General features: G+C 37.5%; 1 protein-coding gene across 2 annotated transcripts in view; it reads left to right on the top strand.

The window, feature by feature from the left end:
- The window catches only part of LOC134349515 (ubiquitin carboxyl-terminal hydrolase 35-like), a 43,204-nt gene that overhangs the window by 7,612 nt on the left and 11,107 nt on the right, over nt 1-24,485 (top strand). For both annotated transcript variants that reach the window (XM_063053969.1, XM_063053968.1), the window contains exons 4-10: nt 2,784-2,919; nt 5,366-5,495; nt 7,251-7,352; nt 11,136-11,294; nt 13,247-13,440; nt 15,802-15,895; nt 18,198-18,304. In XM_063053969.1, the coding sequence (XP_062910039.1) occupies nt 2,784-2,919; nt 5,366-5,495; nt 7,251-7,352; nt 11,136-11,294; nt 13,247-13,440; nt 15,802-15,895; nt 18,198-18,304 (922 nt within the window). The remainder of the gene's footprint in view (nt 1-2,783; nt 2,920-5,365; nt 5,496-7,250; nt 7,353-11,135; nt 11,295-13,246; nt 13,441-15,801; nt 15,896-18,197; nt 18,305-24,485) is intronic.

Here is a 24,485-nt window from a genome sequence, read left to right as displayed (position 1 = left end):
CGTGCTGGAGCTCCAGTTCAGATTGAAAACAAATGAAATCAATTTCATTGTGGTTGAGTATGGAAATCAGAACTAGCAATAATGGTAATTGAATAATTTATTTTATTTTTTTGTCTTTGCAACCTTCTCCTGTTAAATGTGAGTACTATTACTTGGCTTCCAACAAAAACAGACACTGTTTTGCAATCGTTTATTTCCAATCAGCATAACCCAGTGTGACGGTGGTGCCTCATGGATGATGATCTATTTTCTGGAGCTGAGATTGCAAAAACATTTGGTTTGTGAAATTGTTTTTTAATGCATTTGGTTTTTGTTGGGTTTAATTAGCAGAAGAAATTTGCTTTGTGCTCACCCCATCTTCTTGACGTCGTAATAGTGATACCACCCCCGTCAGCCTCCGCCATCTCCAAAGGGCCCTACCACTAACTATATCTTTACCTACCGCCCCCCCCCCCCATAGGGATCACTCTCTCTGCAACTCCCTTTTCTATTTGTCCCTCCTGGCACTTGTCCCTGCAAGTGGCCTAAGTGCCACACTTCCCCATGCACCCCTTTCAGGTCTCCGAACAGTCCTTCCAGGAGAGGCAACACTTTACCTGCGAATCTGCTGGGGTTGTCTTTTCTGTCTGGTGGTCCTCGACATTGGTGAGACCCGTCGTTAATTGGGGGAACCACTCCATTGAGCACCTTTGCACCACAAGCGGGACTTCCCGGTGGCCAAATATTTTAATTACAGTTCCCATTCTCATGTGTTGATCCATGGCCGCCTCTTGTGCCAAGATGAGGCAACCTTCAGGGTGGAGGAGCAATACCTTGTATTCCATCTGGGTACCCTTCAACCTGATGGTATGAATATAGATTTCTTCTGGTGAACAAAATTTTTTTCACCCCCCCCATCCCCCTCCATTTCCTCTATTCCACACTCTGACCTTTCACTACTTCTAACCTGCCTATTACTTCTGTTGGGTCCCCTCCTCCTTCCTTTTCTCCTATGATCCATTCTCCTCTTCTATCAGATTCTTTCTTGTCCATCCCTTTACCTTTCCCACCCACCTGGTTTCACCTGTCACCTTCTAAAGAGCCTCCTTCCAATCCCCCCCACCACCCTTTTTATTCTGACATCTTCCCCCTTCCCTCAGCTTTGAAGAAGGCCCGAAACGTCGACTGTTTACTCTTTTCCATAGATGCTGTCTCACCTGAGTTCCTCAAGCATTTTGTGTGTGTTGCAGAAGAAATTTTTGCCAGGATAATGGTAATGTTACTTGTTTGTTCTGTCATTTTAAAAAAGATCTTTTACATAAACCATCAGAATAGGTATAATCTATTTTTCATTGACTTGTTTACTAGTCGTGATATGTATCTTGCAATTATGCATTACTAATTTCTCTCAAAATACAATTTGACTTGAAATAAACTTTGACCTTAAATATGATTTGGTCATTATTTTTGAGGTAGTTGGCTGCTCATATCTTACTGTCATATGTGATGTGATCTCTACATGTGGGATATTTTTGCCTACCTGGTGCTCTTCACAATGTTGGGAAATCCCATGTGTGTAAATGTTGTAAAATCTTACCATTTCGGCCCTGCACACTGGTTATGTTACACAAATCTTTAAATTTAATCTTAGTCTCTTGGCCTTGCCCAGCTGCAAGCAACCATAAGTTTTAGGTTTTCAAACTTGTGGCATCCTTTGAATGCATCATTTCTTGTAGGTCTACAGTAGCTTGGCTTGAAAAGCTACATGTCACACTTCAGTACCTTGGCAAGTTCCATATTCTTGCAGCTAAGAAAATGCACTCTTCCTTGAAACTCTACGTGTAGCTCGGCACTCTATCTGAATGTCTGAGTAAGAAGTACTGCCATACAATGCAGCTTGTTCAACTTCTAAAATGAGGAAAGCTAATAACATTTAAAAAATGTCTTCTGACATTTGTTATGAACAAAAGACCTGCTTTATTTACATTATTCAGAATGTGAGAAATAACCAATATCTTAGAAGCGTTTGGACTCATTGTGTTGCAAAAGGAAATCATTGCAATCCATTGACCAATTGGAAAGCCAAAGCTTTTTTGTAGAAAAATGTTAATTTTTACAATATAGTGTTGAGGTTTTTTTAATGCCACCTAGTGGCTCCTCTTTGCTAGCTGAATTGTTTGATTGGAACTATTTGGTGGTGGGGGGGGGCGGTGGAGGAGGAGGGGAGAGTGTTTTTTTTAAACTTGAAAGGCTTCAATTTGACTATGTCTCCCAAGCACATAAAAAGAGCAATATAAGCAAAATTTAATGAATCCATTCGCTATTCTTGGAGAAAATGGCCAAAAGTTTAGCTAGGGTGGGATTTAATATTCACATTAAGAGGGAAAAGAAAAGTATGGAACAAGAAGAATTGCATTATGGTTGCCCAAACTGATTGAATACAACCCTATTTTGATACTTGAAGTTTCATCTGGTCCTACAGACTGACTAACAGAACGGCAATGGAGCAACACAACTAGCACAGTAAGATTCCTCTAGTAGTAATATGATAAAAATCATAATTTTTACACTAGTAAATGAGTTAAATATTAGTGATGACAAATACAATTTTAAGAATTTAAGTTTGTTTTGGAGATAAACTGCCTAGAAATGAGGTATCTTAATTACGATCTTTTGCAGGATGTAACTTTATGACATAGTTGCAAGTACAAAGAAACTGGATAGTTTGCATTAATTGTTAAATTGAAGATCTGGTTAAACCTTCAGATGTATTTTCTAAAGGAAAAATTATGGGTCTTTTGCAGAAGTATTTGATGGTCCATCAAATGCATTGGCCACTGTGGTCCAGTATGTGCCATTGGAAATCATGGATGCAGTCATTCAAAACTTGACAAATGATGATTGCATCATGGATATAGAGATGATGACTGCTCTGACCAAGTAAGTTGTTTTGGGTAGTTACATGTTTTCTTAGTCTTTCAAATAGAACTGCAGCTGATCAGGTATCAGTTTGAACCTACAGTTATCATTACTGCTCTAAAACTTGTTGAATGTAATCTCTTACTAACTCTTCCTTCAGTTAGTCCTGACGAAGGGTCTCAGCCCAAAAGGTCGACTGTACCTCTTCCTAGAGATACTGCCTGGCCTGCTGTGTTCACCAGCAACTTTGTAAGTTGCTTGAATTTCCAGCATCTGCAGAATTCCTCGTCTGAGTGTAATATAGACCTGAATAAACATTTAAAAAAAATTATTACCCCTAGTCACATTACAGTTCTTGAGGAAAAATTAGAAAATGGGTGTTCCAATCTATTGTGTAACTTGTTTTGCAGTTGGATTTAAAGGTCTGAAAATTATTTTAATTTTTTATTTATAGATACAGTGCTGAACAGGTCTGCTGATCCAGTGCACTGCCCAGAAAACCACCCGATTTAACCCTAGCTTAATTGCAGGACAATTTGCTCTGACCAATTAACCTACTAAGTATCACAGTCACAAACCAGACTGGTTTGTAGAAAATTAGGACTCCTGATAACTTTAAATATTGTGGAACTAAGGAATCTTGGAATAAGGGGATAAGGAATATGGGTAACAAACAAACTAAACTACTTGGGGGCACACACAAAACTTTGGTGGAACTCAGCAAGTTGGGCAGCATCTGCGGGGAGGAACAAACAGTTAACGTTTCAGGCTGAGACCCTTCATCAGGTCCCGAATTTCTCCAGACCTTTGTTTGTTGCTCTGGATTTCCAGCAACTGCAGAATCTCTTGTGTTTATACTTGGGAACAAATTGTTGGTGATTCTTTGAGGTACTTGTACTTGGCAAAGATGATCTAAAATAAAAATGTAATTTATTGGACATGACGAATATCCAGCTGTATCTGTTTTATACCAGGGTGCTGTGAGTCTCAAGTTAACTAATTATAGCACTGGGTATAGGAAAAAAAAAACACTAAATTCTTGAAATTTGAATCTGCCTTTAAGAAATACTATTTATTTGTTATGCTGAATAAGTGTCACTTCTTGGGTTGGACCATCTATTCTCTGATTCTGAAATAAGCTTCCAACTGATGAATGTTTCTCTTCATTCTATCTCTTGCTCTTAGACGCAGGAAAAAATGTTAAACACAGGAACTATTCCATCTAAAGATATGTGAAATATTTTCCCTACTACAGTGAATTCTGGTTAATTGAGACACGTCAGGGCAAGTATATTTTGGCTGAACTGAGTGGCAGCCCCAATTAGGTGATTTCATGGAAATTGTTTTTAAAAGGTATTTTTTTTTAAAAAAAAGTAAAAACTACTGTTTAACTGAGTAACAAATTATATATTTAAATAAAGTACATAACAAATTGGAACACTGCCAATCCTCCTACAGTACCATGCACTGTGTTAGTTCCTGATAGTTATCAACGGAGGAATTCATTCAGTGTATGATGCTGTGTTCTTTTGACTGTAAATGAACAAAATCAGTGTAGATACCTAATGCAGATTGTTAAACTATCCATTAGCTGCTTAAAGCATTGAGGCTTAACTCTTTGCCCAATTACCAACAATTTTTTTTTATCAGTCTCTGACATATATGACCAACATGAGTTATGTGATCCATTGCTTTCTTTGAGCCTGATAGTGTTATGTGTTAGTAGCAGACAGAACATCTGGTGTGGCACTATGATATATATGTTGGAGCTATTTAGTTTGCTTTCAATACTTGGATTCTATTCATCGTTAGATTATTGCCACTTCCCGGCTTTGCTTGTTGGTGGTATTGCTGTCTATCAATACTATTACTTGTACAATAGTATTGGTCGAGAGAAATCTGAGATACAATTACAATGTCATCTCTTGTACTTCCTGTATTCCAAATAAACCCATCTTATGTGGTTTTCTTACTGTTAAAGTCTCAGGTTTTGCCATCTCCAGAACTTATTTGTATTTTGTTAAATACCGAGCCAGAAATCATTGCCTTTTAACTTTCCTTCTATCATGGCTTGAAAGTTAAAGCTTTCTGTCTCTAAGTTACACTTACCTCTTGAAACTTGTTTTCACCTGTTAATGATTTGTAACATTTTCTCAGTGATAAATTTTTGACATCCATTTTATTTTATATTTGTAAGTTAGTGTTTTAGATTTTTTGTCACTGTTTTTGTCTATGCTTGAATGGCTAAGGATGGAATCTGTCTGTCTGACGGTCTATCCCTCATCTAAAATTTGCTTTTTGATTTGCACTGTTCCTTTGAGTACAAATGGAAAGAGCATTAGGAATAAGATTTGAGCTTTTTTTATTAGACTACAAAGATGGATTTTTGGAGAGACTATCCTGTTTAGGGAACTGTCCTTATTAACAGAATAACAATTTCTAACTTTTGTCTTTTTTTAAATTGTAGTATGATTGATTGGCTTTCATGGCCATTAGCCAATAACATAGATAAGTGGATTATTGGCTTATTGAAAGGTTTGGCTGCTGTGAAAAAGTTCAGCATTTTGATTGAAGTCACGCTGTCAAAAATTGAACAGGTGAGTTTCATCTCACTGGTAATTTGGAAATTGAGGTCAACACCTGAAAGATTGATTTTTAAAATTGACAATATTTAGATGCAATGCTAATGGAAAGAGTGCAATTGAGTTGGTACTGCAAAATTTCTTTTAGCTTTTTGAATATTATGATTATGAAATTATAACTATTAAATGGATTGCAATTCAGCATATTCAGAGGGGTCTGGCAAAACTTACCAGACCTGTCAAAAATTTTGATAACTGGGTTGGATGGTGGCAGTCATTTCTTGAAATGTTGATGCTTGTTTTTATGTACACTACAGTATCTAAGTACATCTTTAGTAGTCAATTTCATCAATTCGGTTCTCTTGGTTGAAGAATAGTTTTTTTAATAATGTGACCTAGAACTTGCTGATAGCTATAAATACGATGGCTTAAGAACCAAGTCATAAACTGGATATTCTGCAGCAGGTGGCTTGCTTCCTGATATGTGGTTTGTAAAAGTGTGGCTGTTTACCTGTCTGGATGGCTGCTGTTCCAACAGCACTTGAAGTTCAACATTATCCAGATTAAAGTACCCTGAATGACACAGTGTTCTTGGAGTTCAAAATGACTCCCTCCACAAAAGCTGCATGAATTCTCTCTATCTTGTGTATTTACTACACTGAAAGAATACAGTTACATGATATCATAATTTCAGTTTCCCTCCTGGAGTTAATATCCTGATGTTGAAAATGTCTCCATTTGTTCAGGTGGTATCTATTAGCATTGCAAGGGTTTGAGAAAGTAACCCTTAAGGACATTTGGAGATGATAAAATGTCCTTGCCAGCGATGCTGGAGCCCAGTGTTGGTCAATGGAATTTTGATGTACAGCACTTTTGTCATACAAGTTGCCCAGTAATCTGATGCAGAATTCTCAAATGGAAAGCCAAGATAAAATTTCCAGTTGTATCTGTACATGCCTAGCTTTAATATAACACTAAGGTAAAGGTTGAAATATTTAAAAAATGTATTTACATGTTCAAATCCTATGAAATTTTCATTGCAGTAATTGGAGTAATTCATAAAGCAAAAAAAAATTGGGTCACATTTTTGAGGCTTTGTGGTGTGGTATTTTTATAGATAATCTTTGTACACATGATAACAAAGAATCAAGTAAAAATCAAAATTCAAGCCTTCTTATTTGGAGAATGCTACAAACATAGTCCATATAATTTGGTCAGTAGCAGCAACTTCAGGATTTCTGCATGAACTATATGTGCATGAAAATTTTGAATTGCCAGCCAGAGTTTGTGGTGTAATAGCAGTAAGTGCCATTGGATTGCTATTACTATTATCGCGAGATCCGTGTCTGTATGTTTTGGAATATTAGATCTGATGCTGGGTTGTTTGTCCACTGAAACCCAAGCTCCCTTTCCACTGAAGCTGTTTCTGGCTCAAGATTTCCAAGTCTGGATACAGGTCCTCTTCATTATAAATTTTGTATATCAACTGTACATTGACTTGGTCAGAGGGATGAGAAAAACATTGGTGCAATATTTTGTTAATTTGAGTTTTTGCTATTCTTCACTAAAAGTCTAATAATGAAGTAAAAGATCAGGTGACTTTTTGCTGCAATATTTATGATTGATCAAATGTATTTTAAAGTGCAAAGTGTCCTTGCTATATTACAATAGTGATTATATTTTAAATATTTTCTTGACAATTTTAGGCTAGTTTCAATTTTATTTGTACAAGTCTTCCCTCTTTACTGATGCACAAGCTTTGCTTTCTAGGTGTTCTCAAGGCTCTTTTTCCCAGTTGTAAGAGCAGGAGCACTTTCTGTGCTGAAATACATGCTTTTAAGTTTCCAGCATTCATCGGAAGCATTCCATGTGGTACGTGTTATGATCCTTGATCTGGGGGCTGTGTTGGAACTGTACATGGAATTTTTTTCCTATTATGTTCTAGGTTTTTGTTTTGATTTGGTATAATTTTTATTGAACTTTTGAGCATGTACAAATGTTAACAGGAGTACTTGGGTAACTGAATGTGGAAGCAAGATTGCATATCTTGCTTGGAAAATGTGTTTTGCTTACAAACTCAAACCTGCTTTTGTTCACTATTCGAAATTCAAATTTTAAATATTTGTGCTGGTTCATTAGGTACTCTACATCTATATTTGAGTAGATATCCTTTTTTTTTTCAATAGTAAAGGAGCAGGTTTGATTTTGAATATTTTGAATTTTCAGCCCTGAAACAGTATTTCTGAAGTTGGGACAAAACAAATGGAAACTAGATTCAGTCATTCTGCAAGAATTATTATGTAATGGGCCATCATAATAGCTTAGCTCTTCTGCCTGAAGAGATTTTGTCTCTTCTGACTGAAGAGATTGTTTTCACTGAATGGACTTTCCATTCAGTATGACAGTCTACTGTGTGAACAAAGGTGATTAAACTACTTTACATTGACTGGAAAAAAAAACCTCCTCAATTTGACAGTGATGAAAACAACTTTGCACTTAAACTAGAAATTCTACTTAATCAGCTATCTGAAGTGCTTAAATATTTTAGTTATTGTATTTTTGAATTATGGACTTGCTAATTCTAGGTTTAACCACTACTTGGATCTACTCTTAACCATTGCTTTGAGGGGCAATAGATCAGCTTTAAGGGGAGATTTAAAAACTGGTTGAATAGGTGCAACTGTATTTTAAACTGCTATATTTTTTAAGATTAAATTATATTTAAAACATGCAAGGAATTTTTTAATAAACGACTTTGTCCTTAGTTGTAGAGTTTGCTCTCTCATTTGTAAGATTCTTACAAACTTTCTTCTATTTGTGAAGACATTATATTGTTATTTAACTAGAACCATTTAAAAATGAAACTCATTGCAAGGTTTGGGTGAGATTATCCATTCTTCTGCAGATGTATGTTGCCCATATAATAGTTGTGTTACCAGTGTTGAGCTCAGTTTTCCTGCTTTAAGTAGAGAATGTGGTCCACAGGTGTCCCCTGCTTTTTGAACATTCGCTTTATGAAACCTCACTGTTACGAAAGACCTACGTACCCTGTTTTCGCTAACAGAAGGTGTTTTCACTGTTAGGAAAAAAGCAGCGTGTGAAAAATAAATCAGTGCATGATAAAAGGCAGCGCGTCCCGAACAGCCGCTCTCCCCGGATTCGGAACGGCATTCTCGCCGTTATTGCTTAAACACGTGTCTGTGAGCAGCCATTTGCGAGATGAGTTCTATGGTATTGGAAAAGCCTGAAAGAGCTCGTAAGGGTGTTACACTTAGTGTAAAGCTAGACATAATTAAGCATTTTGATCATGGTGAACGAAGTAAGAACTGAGTGAGTTTGGCTTGTGGAAGCTGACGAAGAAAATGTTGAAGAGGTTTTGGCATCCCATGACCAAGAACTGATAGATGAAGAGCTGATGCAATTGGAAGAGGAAAGGATAACAATTTAAACCGAATGAGTAATGATGAAGTACGACTTTAATTTTGAAAGGGTACGTCGGATTAGGGGATATTTGCGGGATGGTTTGAGTGCTTACAAAGAACTGTATGATCTAAAAATGCGCGAGGCTCAGCAGTCAAGCAAGCCTTCCACATCAGCCACAGCAGACGACGAACCTCGACCTTCGACATCGAGGTGGGCAGTCATAGGAGAGGATGAGCTGCCTGCCCTGATCGACGATGAGATGACGCCTCAGTGTCCCACCACCCCAACCCCCGGGCCGCGGACAGATACCGATTCGCGGAGAATGCAGCAGTAGTTGGGAGGCACCCAGCACATCTTTAAGAAAAAAGCCGAAATAAACAAGCTAATTAATTAGGTGCTGCCTGACACGTAACTGTCGGCCGAGATCAGAGGCGATGCTTTTTCTTAAAGATGTGCTGGATGCATCCCGGCTACCGCTGCACCACTGCATTCTTCGCGGCAATGTATCGCTCGGTGGCCTGGAGGGTGGGGGCCACTGCACCACCCTAACCTCCAACTCAGCCTAACACACCATCATCAGTGTGCACCACGCTTTCCCCATTCCGCTAAGTGATACTACACTGTACATACATTATTTCTACTTTATATCGGCTGTGTATTTTTACATGTTATTTGGTATGATTTGGCAGCTTCATAGCTTAAAGGTTACTGGAGAGCGCTTGCGCCGTGTTTTTGCCAACAGCGCTTGCATGAGATTTTCACTATGGAGAACAGTTCAGGCGATGACTGTGGAAAAGTATTTCTACTTTATATAGGCTGTGTATTTATCATATTATTCCTGCTTTTACTATATGTTACTGTTATTTTAGGTTTTATGTGTTATTTGGCATGATTTGGTAGGTTATTTTTGGGTCTGCGAACGCTCACAAAATTTTCCCATATAAATAAATGGTAATTGCTTCTTCGCTTTACGACATTCCGGCTTACGAACCGTTTCATAGGAATGCTGTACCTTCGGATGGTGGGGGAAACCCGTATATGGCCTTTTATTAGAGGAGTGTACCAATGAAAATGTTATTCCTGGTCAGAATGGGAGTGATTTGTAAAAATTTCATCTGTCACACCCTTTATTCATGTTTGGAGACTATGCAAAATAGTTGAGATTCATTTTTATTCACATAATTGACTTTCTTTGGGGATATTTGGCCCAAAGCTGTACCAATTCAAAATGGGAATGCTCTGTACAACATTAAGATCTTGCATGACTTAATGTGACTGTATCAGGCTGTCCATTGCACAGCTGACAAAAACTTTGACAGATTGAATCTCCTTAACATTCAGAAGCATTAAGAATACAAACCTTTTTAAAAATTAGAGCATTAAGTATTTTTAAAAATTCATATGCTTTTAAGCAAAATATTTTTAAACATTTAAATCACTTAAACAGAAAGTCAGTTGTAACATCCAAAACCTTGTATTTACTGTTTGCATCTTGAAACCTCTTTCCTCTTTTTAAGTCTACTTACATGCTGTTTACAATTTCAGCAGGCCCATTTTCCTTTAATAATTGTCCTTTTGGACTTTTGAGACAATTTGGGGACCTCCTAATGTTTACAAACTGGCATTTCTCACCAAGTTCATTTAATTTGCACTGGGGGCACTTTTCTGTACTCAGTACATTTTACCCATTGTTAAGTCTTGGAGTTTTTTTTCTGTGTGGATTTTATAGGCAAGGTAGTGTACTTCTAAAGAATGTTTTCTGTTTAAGTTCTTTGTGAATCCTGGTGTAAGACTAATCATTGGGTTACACATTGACTGACAGTATCAAACATTTGATGAATTCATGTTGGGTAATTTTGTAAATTTAAGCATGGAGCCTTGCTCATCAATTTACACATAAACAAATTAACAGGCTATCTGGAAATCTAATATGGGTATCATAACTTTTCAATCACTAACCTTTAGTAGGTGGAAAACTTTGGGAAGCAGGCTTGTTTGTTTAATTTTGGGAAGATGGGTTCAAACTTACGAAAAAATCATGTCATTTATTAATAATATATTAATTGACTAGAAATGCGTAAGCTTTAGTTGAGGCATAAGTGTATCATGGGTACCAGTATTCTGTATTTTTCACAAATTTACTAAAGTACATGTCATATGTATGACTATCCATATTGCAGTTGTACTTAAAAATGAAAGTTTTTAATATTGTAACTTGCATCTACTCCACAGCTTGTTCCTCACATTCCCAAATTAATGATGTCACTCTCTAAAGAAGAGTCCAACTCGGCTATAAGCTGTCGACAACAACTCTCTGAATTGGTACACTGCATGATCTTTCGATTTTCAGGCTTTCCTGACCTGTATGAACCTGTCATACAAGCACTAAAGGTAACAGATTCCAATAAATTAATCATTTTACTGTTTGCTAATGTTTGTCAATATTGTTGTTGCATTGAAAAACATGCACTTTATTATATAAAGTAAGTTCTGCGATCAGTGGTTGATTGTAGGGATAATATGATTGTTGTCAGTTGGGTGGAGGGCATGACTCAAGGGAGAGCTCGTAAGGGACCCTACCTAATGAAGATTCCCAGTATTTGATACATACTCTGGAATATGCTTGAACCAAACTGTTTCAGTACTAAAGCAAGCTTTAAGTGTTATAAAGGCCCATGTTTGTATGAGTGGTTTGTAGATGATTTGGGCCTTAAGCACATAAAATTCCTAGAAGCAATCGATTATTTATCATGAGCACTATTGTGTATGTCTGGAGTCATTCATACATAACTGACTAGATTATATGGAATACAAAAAAGAAAATCATAGACTTCAAAAAAAAAACAACAAGCATTTTTCCATAAATTATATAGTTGGCTTGCAAAAACATGGTATTGGGCAGTCAAATTTCAAAGTGGTAGTGATAATTATGGGTAAAAGCTATTCTACTATAGTCAATACCTGGCTAATTTGAACTTTACATCCACTGTGAATTTGTTTAATATTGTCACATGCTAGCGATTTTTACAATCTCCTGAAGGATCTGACAAGCTTGACTGTCGAGAATACAGGTATGGCCATCGCTGAGATTCTGTATTGAAGCCTGAGAGCAAAAAACAAACCTTTGCTCAGTTCCATTACTCTGTGCCAATTAAAGTGATGAACCAGAGGCCCAAGAATGGTGTTCAGTGACGTCTGCCTGTGTTTGATGTCTCCCTCTCTTCTTGCTACTACCGTTAGGTGCATGAGTCTTGGATCCTATGCCACCAGGTTCAGAAGCAGTTATTGCCTTGCAGTCATTGGCCTCCACCCCAACGCTGAACTGACTCATTGCTGTGCACTCACTTTCGTGGAATCTGTGGCACCTTTTCCATGTATTGTTTATTTTTATGTTTGCACGATTTGTTCTCTTTTGCACATTAGATGTTTGACAGCCTTTGTCTCATTTTTCATGTTTCTTTATTTGTTGGGTGCCAGCAAGAAGATGAATTTTAAGTGTGTGTATGGTATACTTTGATAATAAATTTGAACGTTAGTCCTGACGAAGAGTCTCGGCCTGAAACGTCGACTGTACCTCTTCCTAGAGATGCTGCCTGGCCTGCTGTGTTCACCAGCAACTTTGATGTGTGTTGCTTGAAATTCCAGCATCTGCAGATTTCCTCGTGTTTGAACTTTAATTAATTGAGTTGTGTGCTGAAGATATACCTAGATTCACAAGAGTCGTATTTAGGGCATGTCAGTAGTACATTTTTATTAAGGAGCATAATTTAAACTTTTAAAAATTGATTATCTCTACGCCATTTATGCAATTCGATGGCAATATAAATGATTTAATATTTTCTTTTGCAAGTCTTTCTGTTCTTTTTTCATCCTTTCTATTTTAAACTGTCTTCCTTGTTTGCTGTTGCTCAACTATTCTCATTGAGCTTCAGAGCTAATTACCTAATTTAATCTATATAATGATGTAACCCAGCTTCTGTCCAAAACTTTAAATGAATTATTGAGGGAGACTTTGCATTCATGGTTTTATTTCTCTGCCACTTCCTTGTGAAATAAGAATACCAGGAATAGAAGTGGGATTAGGTTTTTCATCCTTTATGTTTGCTTTTGTATCCAGTAAGATTAGCACTGAGATAAGGCATGGGTCATATTTTCCCCACACTAACTCAATTTTCCTTGATTTCTCCCCCTACCCCAAACAACTAAAAGCATTGAGTAGGGAATTCCAAAGATTTGCTTCTCTCCTGGGTGAAGAAATTTCTCTTCTGGCCTGATGATGGTGTAACATAGTGTGTAAAATGAAAAGAAATATATCTTCTTTGAATTTGTGCCTCTTGCTTTAGGATTTTCCAATTCCAAATGAGGAAAAAATAAAGCAGCTGCTCAATCAGAATGCCTGGATGTCTCAAAAAAGTGCATTGGAACCTTTGTACTCAAGACTTGCTGCAAAATCGGATACAGGAAAGACAGGACTGGCAAATCTTGGCAATACCTGCTACATGAACAGTGTCATTCAGGCCCTTTTCATGGCTTCTGAGTAAGTATCTGATGTACTTAGATATGCAATAAATAACAAGTAAATAATGCTTTTATTAACCATTAATTTTGTGATAGATATATTGGCTCATTAGGCTAGATCTGTTTTAAAAGTCCCATTCTCTAGACTCCAAAGAAGTCACTCTTCCTCCTTCTAATGCACTTCACTTGGGAGGTGAAATGATCTGGACCATGAGCTGTAGTTCAGTGCTGTTAATGGACACTTTCAATTCCTCAGTAGGATTTATTTTTCAGTGAGACAGATGCCTATTTTATCCAAGAAGTCAGTCAAATGATTCTTAAAGAACTGGAAGCATTCTCCAAGGCAGTGGAAATAAGTTTGAATAGCAGGCACCCATGAGTTCTCAAATTCTTAGTGTCCAAATTGGACAACAGCTGCTACTTTGTGGCCTTTGGTGCTTTGTAGCTATGAGGTTTTAATTGTAATATTTGAAAATTTACTTGGGTATTGGTGCCTCGTGTTTCAACAGCAATAGTAATGAATTTGTCAGAAGGATCTTTAATTTTCAAAATAAAGCTGAGTAAGAAAAGTAATGGTTATCAAGATTTTAAAGTGACATTGTTTTAAAGTTACAGGTATTGCATATGATGTGCACTCCTTGTCTGTAAAACTAGTTTTTAAACTTAGTCGTGTAGTTTAATATAATATACACAATGGAAGTAGATTATTTTAAAATTAGTTACATAAAGTCATTGAATTGGTTTTGTATAGAAATGGGAAGAACTCAGGTCTATTCAGAGAAGCTGCTGGTTGGTGGTGCAGCTGCTTCCCTTTATCAGTTGGAACACTTGAGTACAATAGTTGGGAAGTCCTTTTACAGCTTTATAAAACTTTGGTTTGACTAAAACCTTGGTTAGGGTTATAATATGTAGTTCTGAACTGCAAGTAATAGGGTAACATGGAAGTTTTGGAGAGGGTGCCGAAGAAATTTACCAGGATTTTACTAGCCTAGAGAGTATTAGCTAGGAGACTGGGGAAAAAAAAAACATGAATTGTTTTCTACGGAGCATTGGAGGCTGAGAGAAGACTGATAGAAGTGTTTATTAAAAAAAAAAAAAAAAAAATATATATATATATATATATATATAGCTGTTTGTAGGGTAAATGGTTAGAATATGTTCCCCAGGTAGAAATGTAAAACATGCATTTAAGGTGAGAGTTGGATTTAGTGGTAGGCACCTGGAATGTGCTGGTAATGGTAGAGGTTGAAATGGACACAACAGTAGTGATTAAGAGGCTTTTAAGGGATGTGATCATGTAGGGTATGGAGGGATTGTTGTCATGTATAAGTTGATGAGCTTAATTTACTTTGGCATGGTAGTGTTGAAGGGCTTGTTCCTGTGCTCTTCTGTGCAACATAAATTCAATGATTCCTGGAGAGTATGATGGCTAAAGAGCAATGGATTGGAATAGAGAAGGGGTGCAAAGATCTCTGTAAAGGATTGAAGAATGTTATAACTGTAAGGCAAGGGAAAGCCTTGTTCAAGAGGGCAAAATGGAAGAGAAGGGTCTAGAATGGGAGCCAAAATGGACATGTGATGATAAACTACTCTTGGGTTAAGTGGGAAAGCAGTGTTTATTGACATTGGAAATATTGAATTTTTAAACTGAAATGTCCTTTATATGCAACATTTAAGAAAAAAAACTTTAAAAAAAATCCATATTGGTTAACTTAACAGTTTCATATTATTGTTTCCTATTACCTTGACCAAATTTAATGTTATTTTTCTTCCTAGTTTGGGATCTAGTCTTTCAGTGGGCAAATAGGTTTGAAGCACTTTTGGAAAATTCCTTCCCTAAAATGTCCACCAAGCTTAAGCAACCTGCATTTCATCATTGAGTAGTGCTGTATGAAACTGCAGTACTGGGAAACACGTATAAAACTTTTTCTTGTCTAGAGTCTTTGCCATACTTGAGAAAAATACACAGATGCCACTAAGCGCTTGGCCCAAGAAGTGAAATCTTGCAGTTTTGCACAGCAGTGTCTGGTCAAAGTTCTTGAATTGTTAGTGACACCATTTATTCAGCAACTTGTGGAGTGAACTTGTGCCAGTGTCACAAGAAATGCAATGAAAAGAAATGAAATGAGAGAAAATGTTAAACATGACAATACTCTGTGTATTTGTGTATTCCATTTGCCAAATATCAGCACCTTATTCCAGGCTTGTTAAATTGGACACTTCATCTACAGATTTACTTGGTTCTGAAGTCTGCTTTACTTTTGCTGGAAAATGTGGATCTCTGTTAATTATGATTGGAATTGTGAGGATCTGGTTCATGAGCCATAATGTTGTGCCTGCTCTTGTGAATCTAACCAAAATATTTGTGCTCTCTTTCTAGCTTCAGGCATGCAGTTATGCTACTCAAAGAGAGTGATTCTCAGTCATTAATGATGAAACTTCAATGGTTATTTGCTTTCCTGGAACATAGCCAGGTATGGTATCCACTTTGCTTGGACACTTATCTTACTCGGGATCTTTATAGTTTGTATAGCTTGATTGAAAAGGTATTGAAAAGCATTTGATAAAGTGAAGCACAATAAGTTATTTGAAATATTACAGAAAACTAGATCTAGATTCGAAAGACCTCCGCCTAATCAGAAATCTGTACTGAGAACAAACTGCTGCTGTAAGAATAGATGGAGAAGTGAGTCAGTTTATGAAAATCAAGAGAGGCATTAGACAAGGGTGTGTTTTCTCCCCTGATTTATTTAATGTGTACAGTGAAACAATACTACAAAAAATAAGACATCTTGGGAATCAAAGTTGGCGGTGAAAGCATCAATAATTTCAGATATGCAGATGACACTGTGTTAATTGCAAGTACGGAGGAAGAACTACAAAACTTAATTGATATAATTGTTGAAGAAAGACCCATTTTTGCACTATCTATCAATTGCAAAAAGACAATGTATGGTGATATTCAAGAAGAAGAAGGAGAATCCTATCGGCTGAGAATAAATGGGGAGAACATAAAACAAGTAAAGAACTTTTGCTACTTAGGAAGCTGGGTAACATCGGATGGCAGGTGCGACATGGACATCAAAAGAAGAATAGGGATGGCAAAAGACACCTTTACGAGAATGAAGAATATACTGACCAATACTAAACTAGGCATGACAACCTGCCTCAGAGTACTGAAATGTTACGTTTATCCGGTTATGTTATATGGCTCAGAATGTTGGACAATATCTAGTAACGAGGAAACGAAAGCCACAGTTGAGGCAGCAGAAATGTGGTTTTTGAGGAGGATGCAAAGAATATCGTGGACGAAACAAATATCTAACAAGGATGTCATGAACAGAGCAAACATAAAGAGAAATAATGTCTGAGATCTTGAAAAGGCAACGTAACTTCATTGGACATGTGATTAGGAAAGAGGCGTTTAGAATGCACAGTAATTATGGGAAAGATTGAAGGGAAGAAAGCAAGAGGAAGACAAAGACAAATGATGATGGAGACAGCAGCCAGAGAATTGGAAATGAATACCAATGAATTGATCCACTTGACTGGAAACAGGAGTGTGTGGGCCATGGTAGTCAAAGCTCAAACTAGGATGGCACCTGGTGATAATGATTGTATGCTAGATACAATATTCAGAATGTTGTAAACGTGCATTGATATGTTCTGTAATTTAGACATCATAAGAATGGGGATGCAGAGAGGATTTATTTCAGGATGTAATGTACTTGAGCTCTTCACCCGGCAGTCTACCTTATTATGATCTTGGCATTATTGCTTACCTGCACTGCACTTTCTTCATAGCTGTTGAATTTTGTTCTGCATTCTGTTTTTGTTTTACTTTGTTCAGTCTCTGTACTGTAATGATTTGATCTGTATGTAAGACAAGATTTTCACTATCTCAGTACATGTAACAATAACAACTAATTCCACTTACTACTATATTACAACCGCAATCCGAGATTCTATCACTTCCAGTGTCCCGTGCATTCAACGTGTACTGTTGACTTCCCTAGTTCCATTGGCCACAAACTGCAACTTGCTCAGTGTGTAGGTGCCTTATTGGAGGGCAGTCAGACCAAGTTAGCATTTTATATAGTGCTTCATCATTGACAGATTTAAGTGTCTTGTTTCAGTCTTTTGTTCTTTGTCTTTCCTGGATTTGGCAGGCAACAAAGATATTACTTTCTTTTGCAGTGGTAACTTGGATTTGGAGGGCTTGGTTGAGAATTTTTTTCCTGATGTAGAGCACAAGTGAATGTTTGTTTCCTTTTTTTCCCCCTTTTTGAAATGGCAGTGATGTTACAATCTTTTAAGTATTTTGGAATCTGTTCATTTAACTAGACTTGAAGAATGCCAGATTAGATAGTTCTTTGTAAAGGCATGAAGATTTTTTTTAGTTGTTCAAATGAAGCCTTAACAAGGTTGTTTTTAGCCTTGCCCTCTTCCATCCTGACAAATACGCTTGACCTCATTAATGATGGTCTCCCTATTAGAGTTGACTTGCAATTGTAGAATAGCTTTTTAACCTCTACATGAATATGAGTATCTGTAGGAGTCTACCATTTCCCTTTATCTGCTAATGACTGTGCTATTCTTATGTAAACCAGGAAGATGCCATACTGTTCACTGCATCTTTTATTGAAATTTGGTGAAATCTGTAATTTTCACCTAACATTGAGTATAACAAAGTTCTGGATCCTAACAATTGCAGTGCACTTATGGATCTCCTTAGCTTTTGTTGAAATGATTTTCTTTCCTGGCTTGCATTTGTAGAGACCTGCCATCTCCCCCAGTAGCTTCTTGAAAGCTTCATCTCCTCCGTGGTTTAATCAAGGGGCGCAACAGGACTGTTCAGAGTATTTAAGATACCTATTGGACAGGTTAGTTGAAGGCTTGTAGATTATTATTAATCATGTTCCTTTCTTTGCCTGATGTGTATCTGATTTATACTATTAATTCATGATAACTACTTAGTTTTGATTTTTAAAAAAATGTCATTTAATGGTTGAGTAGTTAATCTCTTGAACAAATGCCCCATAAACAGAACTTGCAATCAAATAGCAGAAAGATGAAATTGCTAATTATCAATGAATATCTTAAACTCATTGTACTTTCTTGGTAATCATTGACCTTTAGTTTCCTTCTCCAGACCTCCAGTGGCAACCCAGTTGTGGCTAGACTTTCTTTTCTCATCTAAGATTTGAGTGTCTCCCACATTGCTAATATCTTGCAAGATCCAGAAAAAAGTGGTAAATCCTCTTTCTCCTAATTTGATCTATTTCTAAAGGCTGGGATGCCTTTTTTAAAGTCTAAATTTGTAAGCTTTTGGGAAAGCTAACATTTACAGATCTTTTTTTCCAATTTTGTTCACTTTAATCTTCTCTATTCTATTTAAGCAACACACCTTCCCCTCATTATAATGCCACTTTACCTGTCAATCCTCACTTCTATTTAGTGTACTGCCCTGCTGTTTTCAAAGTTCAAAGTAAATTTGTTATCAAAGTATGTACTTGTATGTTGCTGTATACTACCCTGAGATTCATTTTCGTGCAGGCATTTACAGGGGAAAATACAAAAGAATTTACAAAAACTAGCATTAACAAAGACTGACAAACAAATAATGTACAAAAGTAGGCCAACTGAGAACATGAATGGTAAAGAGTCCTTGAGTCTGTAGATTGGAGATTCATTTCAGAGTAGTGGTGATTGAAGTTATCCTCACTGGCTCCAGGAGCCTGATAGTTGTGGGGTAATAACTGTTCCCTAACCTGGTATATGGGACCAAAGGTTTCTGTACCTCTTTCCTGAAGGTAGTGGGAAGAGAGCGTGGCCTGGGTGGTGCGGTCTTTGGGTGCTGCTTTTTTGTGGTAGTACTCTGTTAGTATATTCAATGGTGGGGAGGGCTTTGCCTGTGATGGACTGAGCTTTTTCAAATCTGAAAGATGTAGCTGTATCAATGTGCTTGTCTGAAATTTGATATAATTGTATCTATAGTAAATGTTATCTGTTGTGTAACTTTTGAAATCTATTTTTTTTTAGAAAATAGAATAGTACACCATAGTATAGGCCCTTCAGCCCACACTGTTGTGCCAACTTTTAAAAATGAAGGGCTATGACTTTTTCTTTCATCCATGTGCCTACTTAAAGTCTCTAATGAAACTGCCTTTACCACCACTTTTGGCAGCAGGTTCCATGCGTGTGTATGTCATCTTGTATTAACCATTGCTGCTCTGGAAAAGAGGTGCTGGTTGTTTGCTCTTGTCAAGTCACCTCTTATCCTCCTTTGCTCCAAAAGGAAAAGCCATAGCTCACTTTTTCTCATAAGGCATGCTGTCTAATCCAGACTACATCCTGGCGAATCTCCTCTACTCTCTAAAGTTTCCACATCCTTCCTATAATGAGATGACCAAGTGTGATCTAACTAGAGTTTTATAGAGTTGCAACATTACCTTGTGGCTTCTGAACTCAATCCCCAAACTAATAAAGCCCAACATGTCAAGGCCTTCTTAACCCCAAGATCTCACTGTTCGTGTACTCTGCTGAGAATCCTGTTATTAACCCTGTATTTTGCGTTCAACTTTGACCTTCTAGAGTGAATCACTTCACAGTTCTCCAGGTTGAATTCTTAACTGCCACTTCACAGCCCAGCTCTGCATCCTGTCAATATCACTTTGTATTTTTCTGGATTGAGCTACATTTATCACTTCTCAGCCCTGCCCTACATTATGTCTATGTCTCTTTGTAACCTATTGACAACTTTCTGTACTATTCACAACAACACCAACCTTCACTGCCAACCTAGCCTTCCACTTTCTCATCCAAATCATTTACAAAAATCACAAAGAGCAGGGGTTCCAAGATAGATCCTTGTGGAACATCACTGGTCACTGTCCTCCAGGTAGAATACTCTCCATCTTCATTCTCTTGGCAAGTTTACTCCGAATCCATGCAGCCATGTTTCCCTGGATCTCATGCCTCCTGATTTCCTGAATGAGCCTACCATGAGGAACTTTGAATGCCTCCCTAAAATCCAAATACTCTATTTTATTATTGGTGTTGCAGAAGGTAGTACCGCTCTCTTGCGCTTGCTTTTCCTTCATTTTGCCCATTAAGATTAGTGTTGCCAAGGAAAAAACTATTTAAGATCCTTTGTGCATCTTAATCTTGCCTCTACCCCCTACCTGCTCCACTTTCTTCCATTGTATTCCTCCCCTTAATCCTCCTTGGTCAGATCACTTGGGAGATGAGGGTGAATTATATTCTTTGTGATGCTATGAGAAGTTGTTCCTTTAGTTCATATAGAATTTTACATTGAATATTGTGGCAAACCTAGTCTGATGTAGTTGGATTAAGATTGGTAAGGCCTTTACCACTGCATTTGCAAAGGCCTGTTGTAAACCACATGTTTGCAACAGAAGACCTACCTGATACTGATTTGAGTCATTGATGATTGGCATCCGTCTGTCTTGAAGGACAATGGGTGATGATGATCATCACGCCTGGGTAGAAGGTATGGAGATCCTGAGAGGCCCGGTTGTCAAGATTACCCTCTCGGCCTCACCAGTGTAGTCCAAAGAAAAGCTTATGAAGCAAAACGTATGGCACCAGCTTGGCTGCAGCGGCTGCTGCAAGGATGTTCAGTGATGTCCAGCCACCTTAGGGATTCCACTCCAGATCTGCTGATTGGGTTTACTCCTGTAGCCTTCATCTCCCCCGACACTACCCAAAAAGCAGTGGGGCTATTTACCCATAGCTAGGGATCTGGTTCACAAGCACTAGGACGCGTCCACACACCGGTGGGCCTGCGTGCTTCGTGTGCAGGGGCCAGACCTCCTCCCCATTCTCCGTAGTTCAACCTAGCAACTGACTTGAGTAGCATTGTAGCTAATGACAGTCATTGCCAGTTATCTGTTTGGATGGAGCAAAGAAATGGAAATACAGTGGATTACAAGTAATTGGGGCACATTGGCCCAATTAAGTGACTCTCCCAATTAGCCAAAGTTTTATGGAAATGGTTTAAAAGGTATGACTCAGACAAACTTCCATTGAACTGAGTAACAAATTGTGTATTTAAATGAAAGACAGAATGAATTAAAACACCATCAATACTACTACCTTACTTTAAAATTGTATTAGTTCCAAATGGTTATCAATGGAGGAACTCATCCAGTGTACACTGCCATGTTCTTTTGATTGACTATAAGTGAGCAAAATTAGTGCAGATACCTAGTGCAAATAATGGACTGCTTTCATACAATGCTATCATTGATTGCATCCTCCAAATCTTCCTTTTCGTTGTAACATTCATGATAATTGTTGAAACCTTCCAATTCTGCATAGTTTATAACTTGTAAGTGAAATTTTCACTCTTTGCCATTTCTGACATATCAAGCCTGAATGCTTTAAACCACAGTGAGCAAAACAGTTCTGAATTGTTATACTGCTTATTTCTCGCCCATCAGTGACAAAAATCACTGCTTTTTGAACACAAATGCATGTAACTAACACTATTTTAAAATCTATTTGTTCTAAGCCTGGTGTAGTGTCTAATGGCCACACAATTGACCCTAGTTAGAAACTCTTTGCAACCGTCTCCTGTCCCAAATAAATGAATGAAATGGCTGTTTTCTCAATTTGTTTTTGTTCTTTGAGTTATCCCAAATAAACGGCTGCACACAATTAACCAGAACCCACTGTTAGTAGGAAGGGTAGGCGAATAAAATAGTGGGGGTGGGGGGGGGGTTAAGTGAATTAAGTAAGTAATTTATGAAATGACATGAATAACTCCAGTTTGGATTAAATGTTTACTTTGGGGAGGGAGAGAGCACATCACATCTTGTACTTTTGTCATGGGCTTCTTAATTGATGATAGCAGGAGATGGGCAGTGAGTAATGTGGGAATTAGGAGAGAAGAAATGGTCAAGTCGAGGGCAGTATTGAGGGTTGGTTGATGGCAGAAAATGGAGCTCCTATTTTTAGACAAAATAGTTGAGAGTTGGTAGAAAGCATCAGAAGGATATTAACACAACCGTCTTGTGAATTCCAAGCAGATGTGGCTTTTTGTTATGGTGGGGGGGGGGGGAAGAAATCAGACGTGACTGTCACAGGCTTTAGTTGGAGTATTTTTCTGTGCTAGAAAAGGTTTTGGATTTTACACTCACGTCCAAAAAGTAATGTTGTGCTCACTGGGATATTTGCATCTTAAATGGAAGAAAATATACTAATTGGTTGCATCACTGTCTGATATGGAAGGGATACTGCACAGGATCATAAAAAATTTCAGCCAGCTCCCTCAGGTGCAGTAGCCTCTCGGCATTGGACATCTTCAAAAGGCAATGCTTCAAAAAGGCAGTATTCATCTTTGAAGACCCCCATCACTCAGGACATGCCCTCGTCTTATTGCATTGCTACCATCAAGGAGGAGGTGTCGTAGCTTGAAGATGTACTCTCAATGTTTTAGGAACAGCTTCTTTGCCTTCACCATTAAATTTCTGAATGGACAATGAACAAATACATGAACACTTTCTCACTTTATTTTGCTCTCAGTTTGCACTAAGTATTTAATTTTTTATATATACTTGTAATTTATATTAGGTGTTGCAATGTACTTCTATCGCAAAACAACAAAATTCATGATCTACTGTATGCCAGTGATAGTAAACCTGTTACTGATTCTGATTTATTGCAGATCATCTGGATAGTTTTGTTTCATTGGTTGGCAGACATCAGTCAATTTGAGTTGCAGTTGATCCAATTGGTGCAGGAGCTCCCAGTCGAGTGGTGTGATATCAGCTCACTGGTCTTTCAAAAGAAAAATATTCAGTTTTTCTGAGGCAGGAAGAAATTTCTGTCTGGGTCTAGGGTCTGCTTGTCTAAACATCAGGAAACGTTGGAAGCAGTTCAAGACTTAGCTGCCATGATTCATAATAAAAGGAAATTTATTTGCAGAATCTATTCTTGAAAGTAATTTCATTCCTAAACACAGATGATTTTGGAAACCAATCTGTGCAAACTAACCTAAGCAATTATTTTGAAAATGACATCGTGACAAAGGTGCAGGTTTTCAGAGAAGCCAGTAAAATATTCGCCAGTGCTGTGCCTTAATACAACTGGTTCTACATTTTGGAGTGTCATACTACGTGAAATCAGTCACCACAAGACTTGCAGATGAAGCGTACAGAATGATGAGTGTGATTTGCTTAAATGTTATACTCTTCATTTTTTGTTTTAAATTTAATTGCCCTGTAAGATGTAAAAGTCAAGTTAAAACTTTTATCAATTTAGCAGATAAGTCAATGAAAGAAACCATGTGGTTGTGATTGTAAATGAGTCACTGGAGACACTGAAGATGGATATAAAAAGGTGGTTATTCATTATGCAGACCTACTACTTTTTAAACACAGGCCTATACACTTTTAATTACACTTTCAGTGGCTGTTATTACCTACTGCATTTTGAATTTAGACCAATAACTATGCAGGATCACATTTACAATGGGAGCTTTTCAGCTGTCAGAACTTAGTATTCAAGTATCAGTGACTGATCTGAGTACAGCATCTGACACCAAAAACACCTCCTTTTTCACAGCGACGGATGACAATATGTACAAATGACTAGATTATTAATTGGAAAATGAGCATGCCCTAAACTGTGTGTCAGGGATTTGCCTTTAACATTGCTTTAATACAGGTGATAGCCACTTGATGCCTTCCCTGATTTCATCATGATGGCTCCCTCAAAGGTAAATTAACATGAACAATAACCTATTATCTTTTGCTGTGTAGTTGTAATCAATCCAATTGTCCCACCTCTAAAGTTCAAGTGGCCTTAAAGTATCAGTAGAATTTGAATTATGAACAGGTTATTTGTTTGAAGATGCTTCACATTATTCTGTTACTGTAGAACAATAATAATTTATTTGGACACAGGTTAAAGACTTAGCTTGTTATAGACTATGTAATATCCATGTGGGGGCATTATACTAAACTTGGATGGCTCATCCTTGCACTTAAGAGATCCATGAAACCCAACCATTTGCTGCCTTCATGGAAGGAGACCAAA

Source organism: Mobula hypostoma, chromosome 7, assembly GCF_963921235.1.
Source record: "Mobula hypostoma chromosome 7, sMobHyp1.1, whole genome shotgun sequence".
NCBI lineage: Eukaryota > Metazoa > Chordata > Chondrichthyes > Myliobatiformes > Myliobatidae > Mobula > Mobula hypostoma.
The sequence above is the reverse complement of the archived record's forward strand: the minus strand, read 5'-3'. Positions and strand labels throughout refer to the sequence as shown.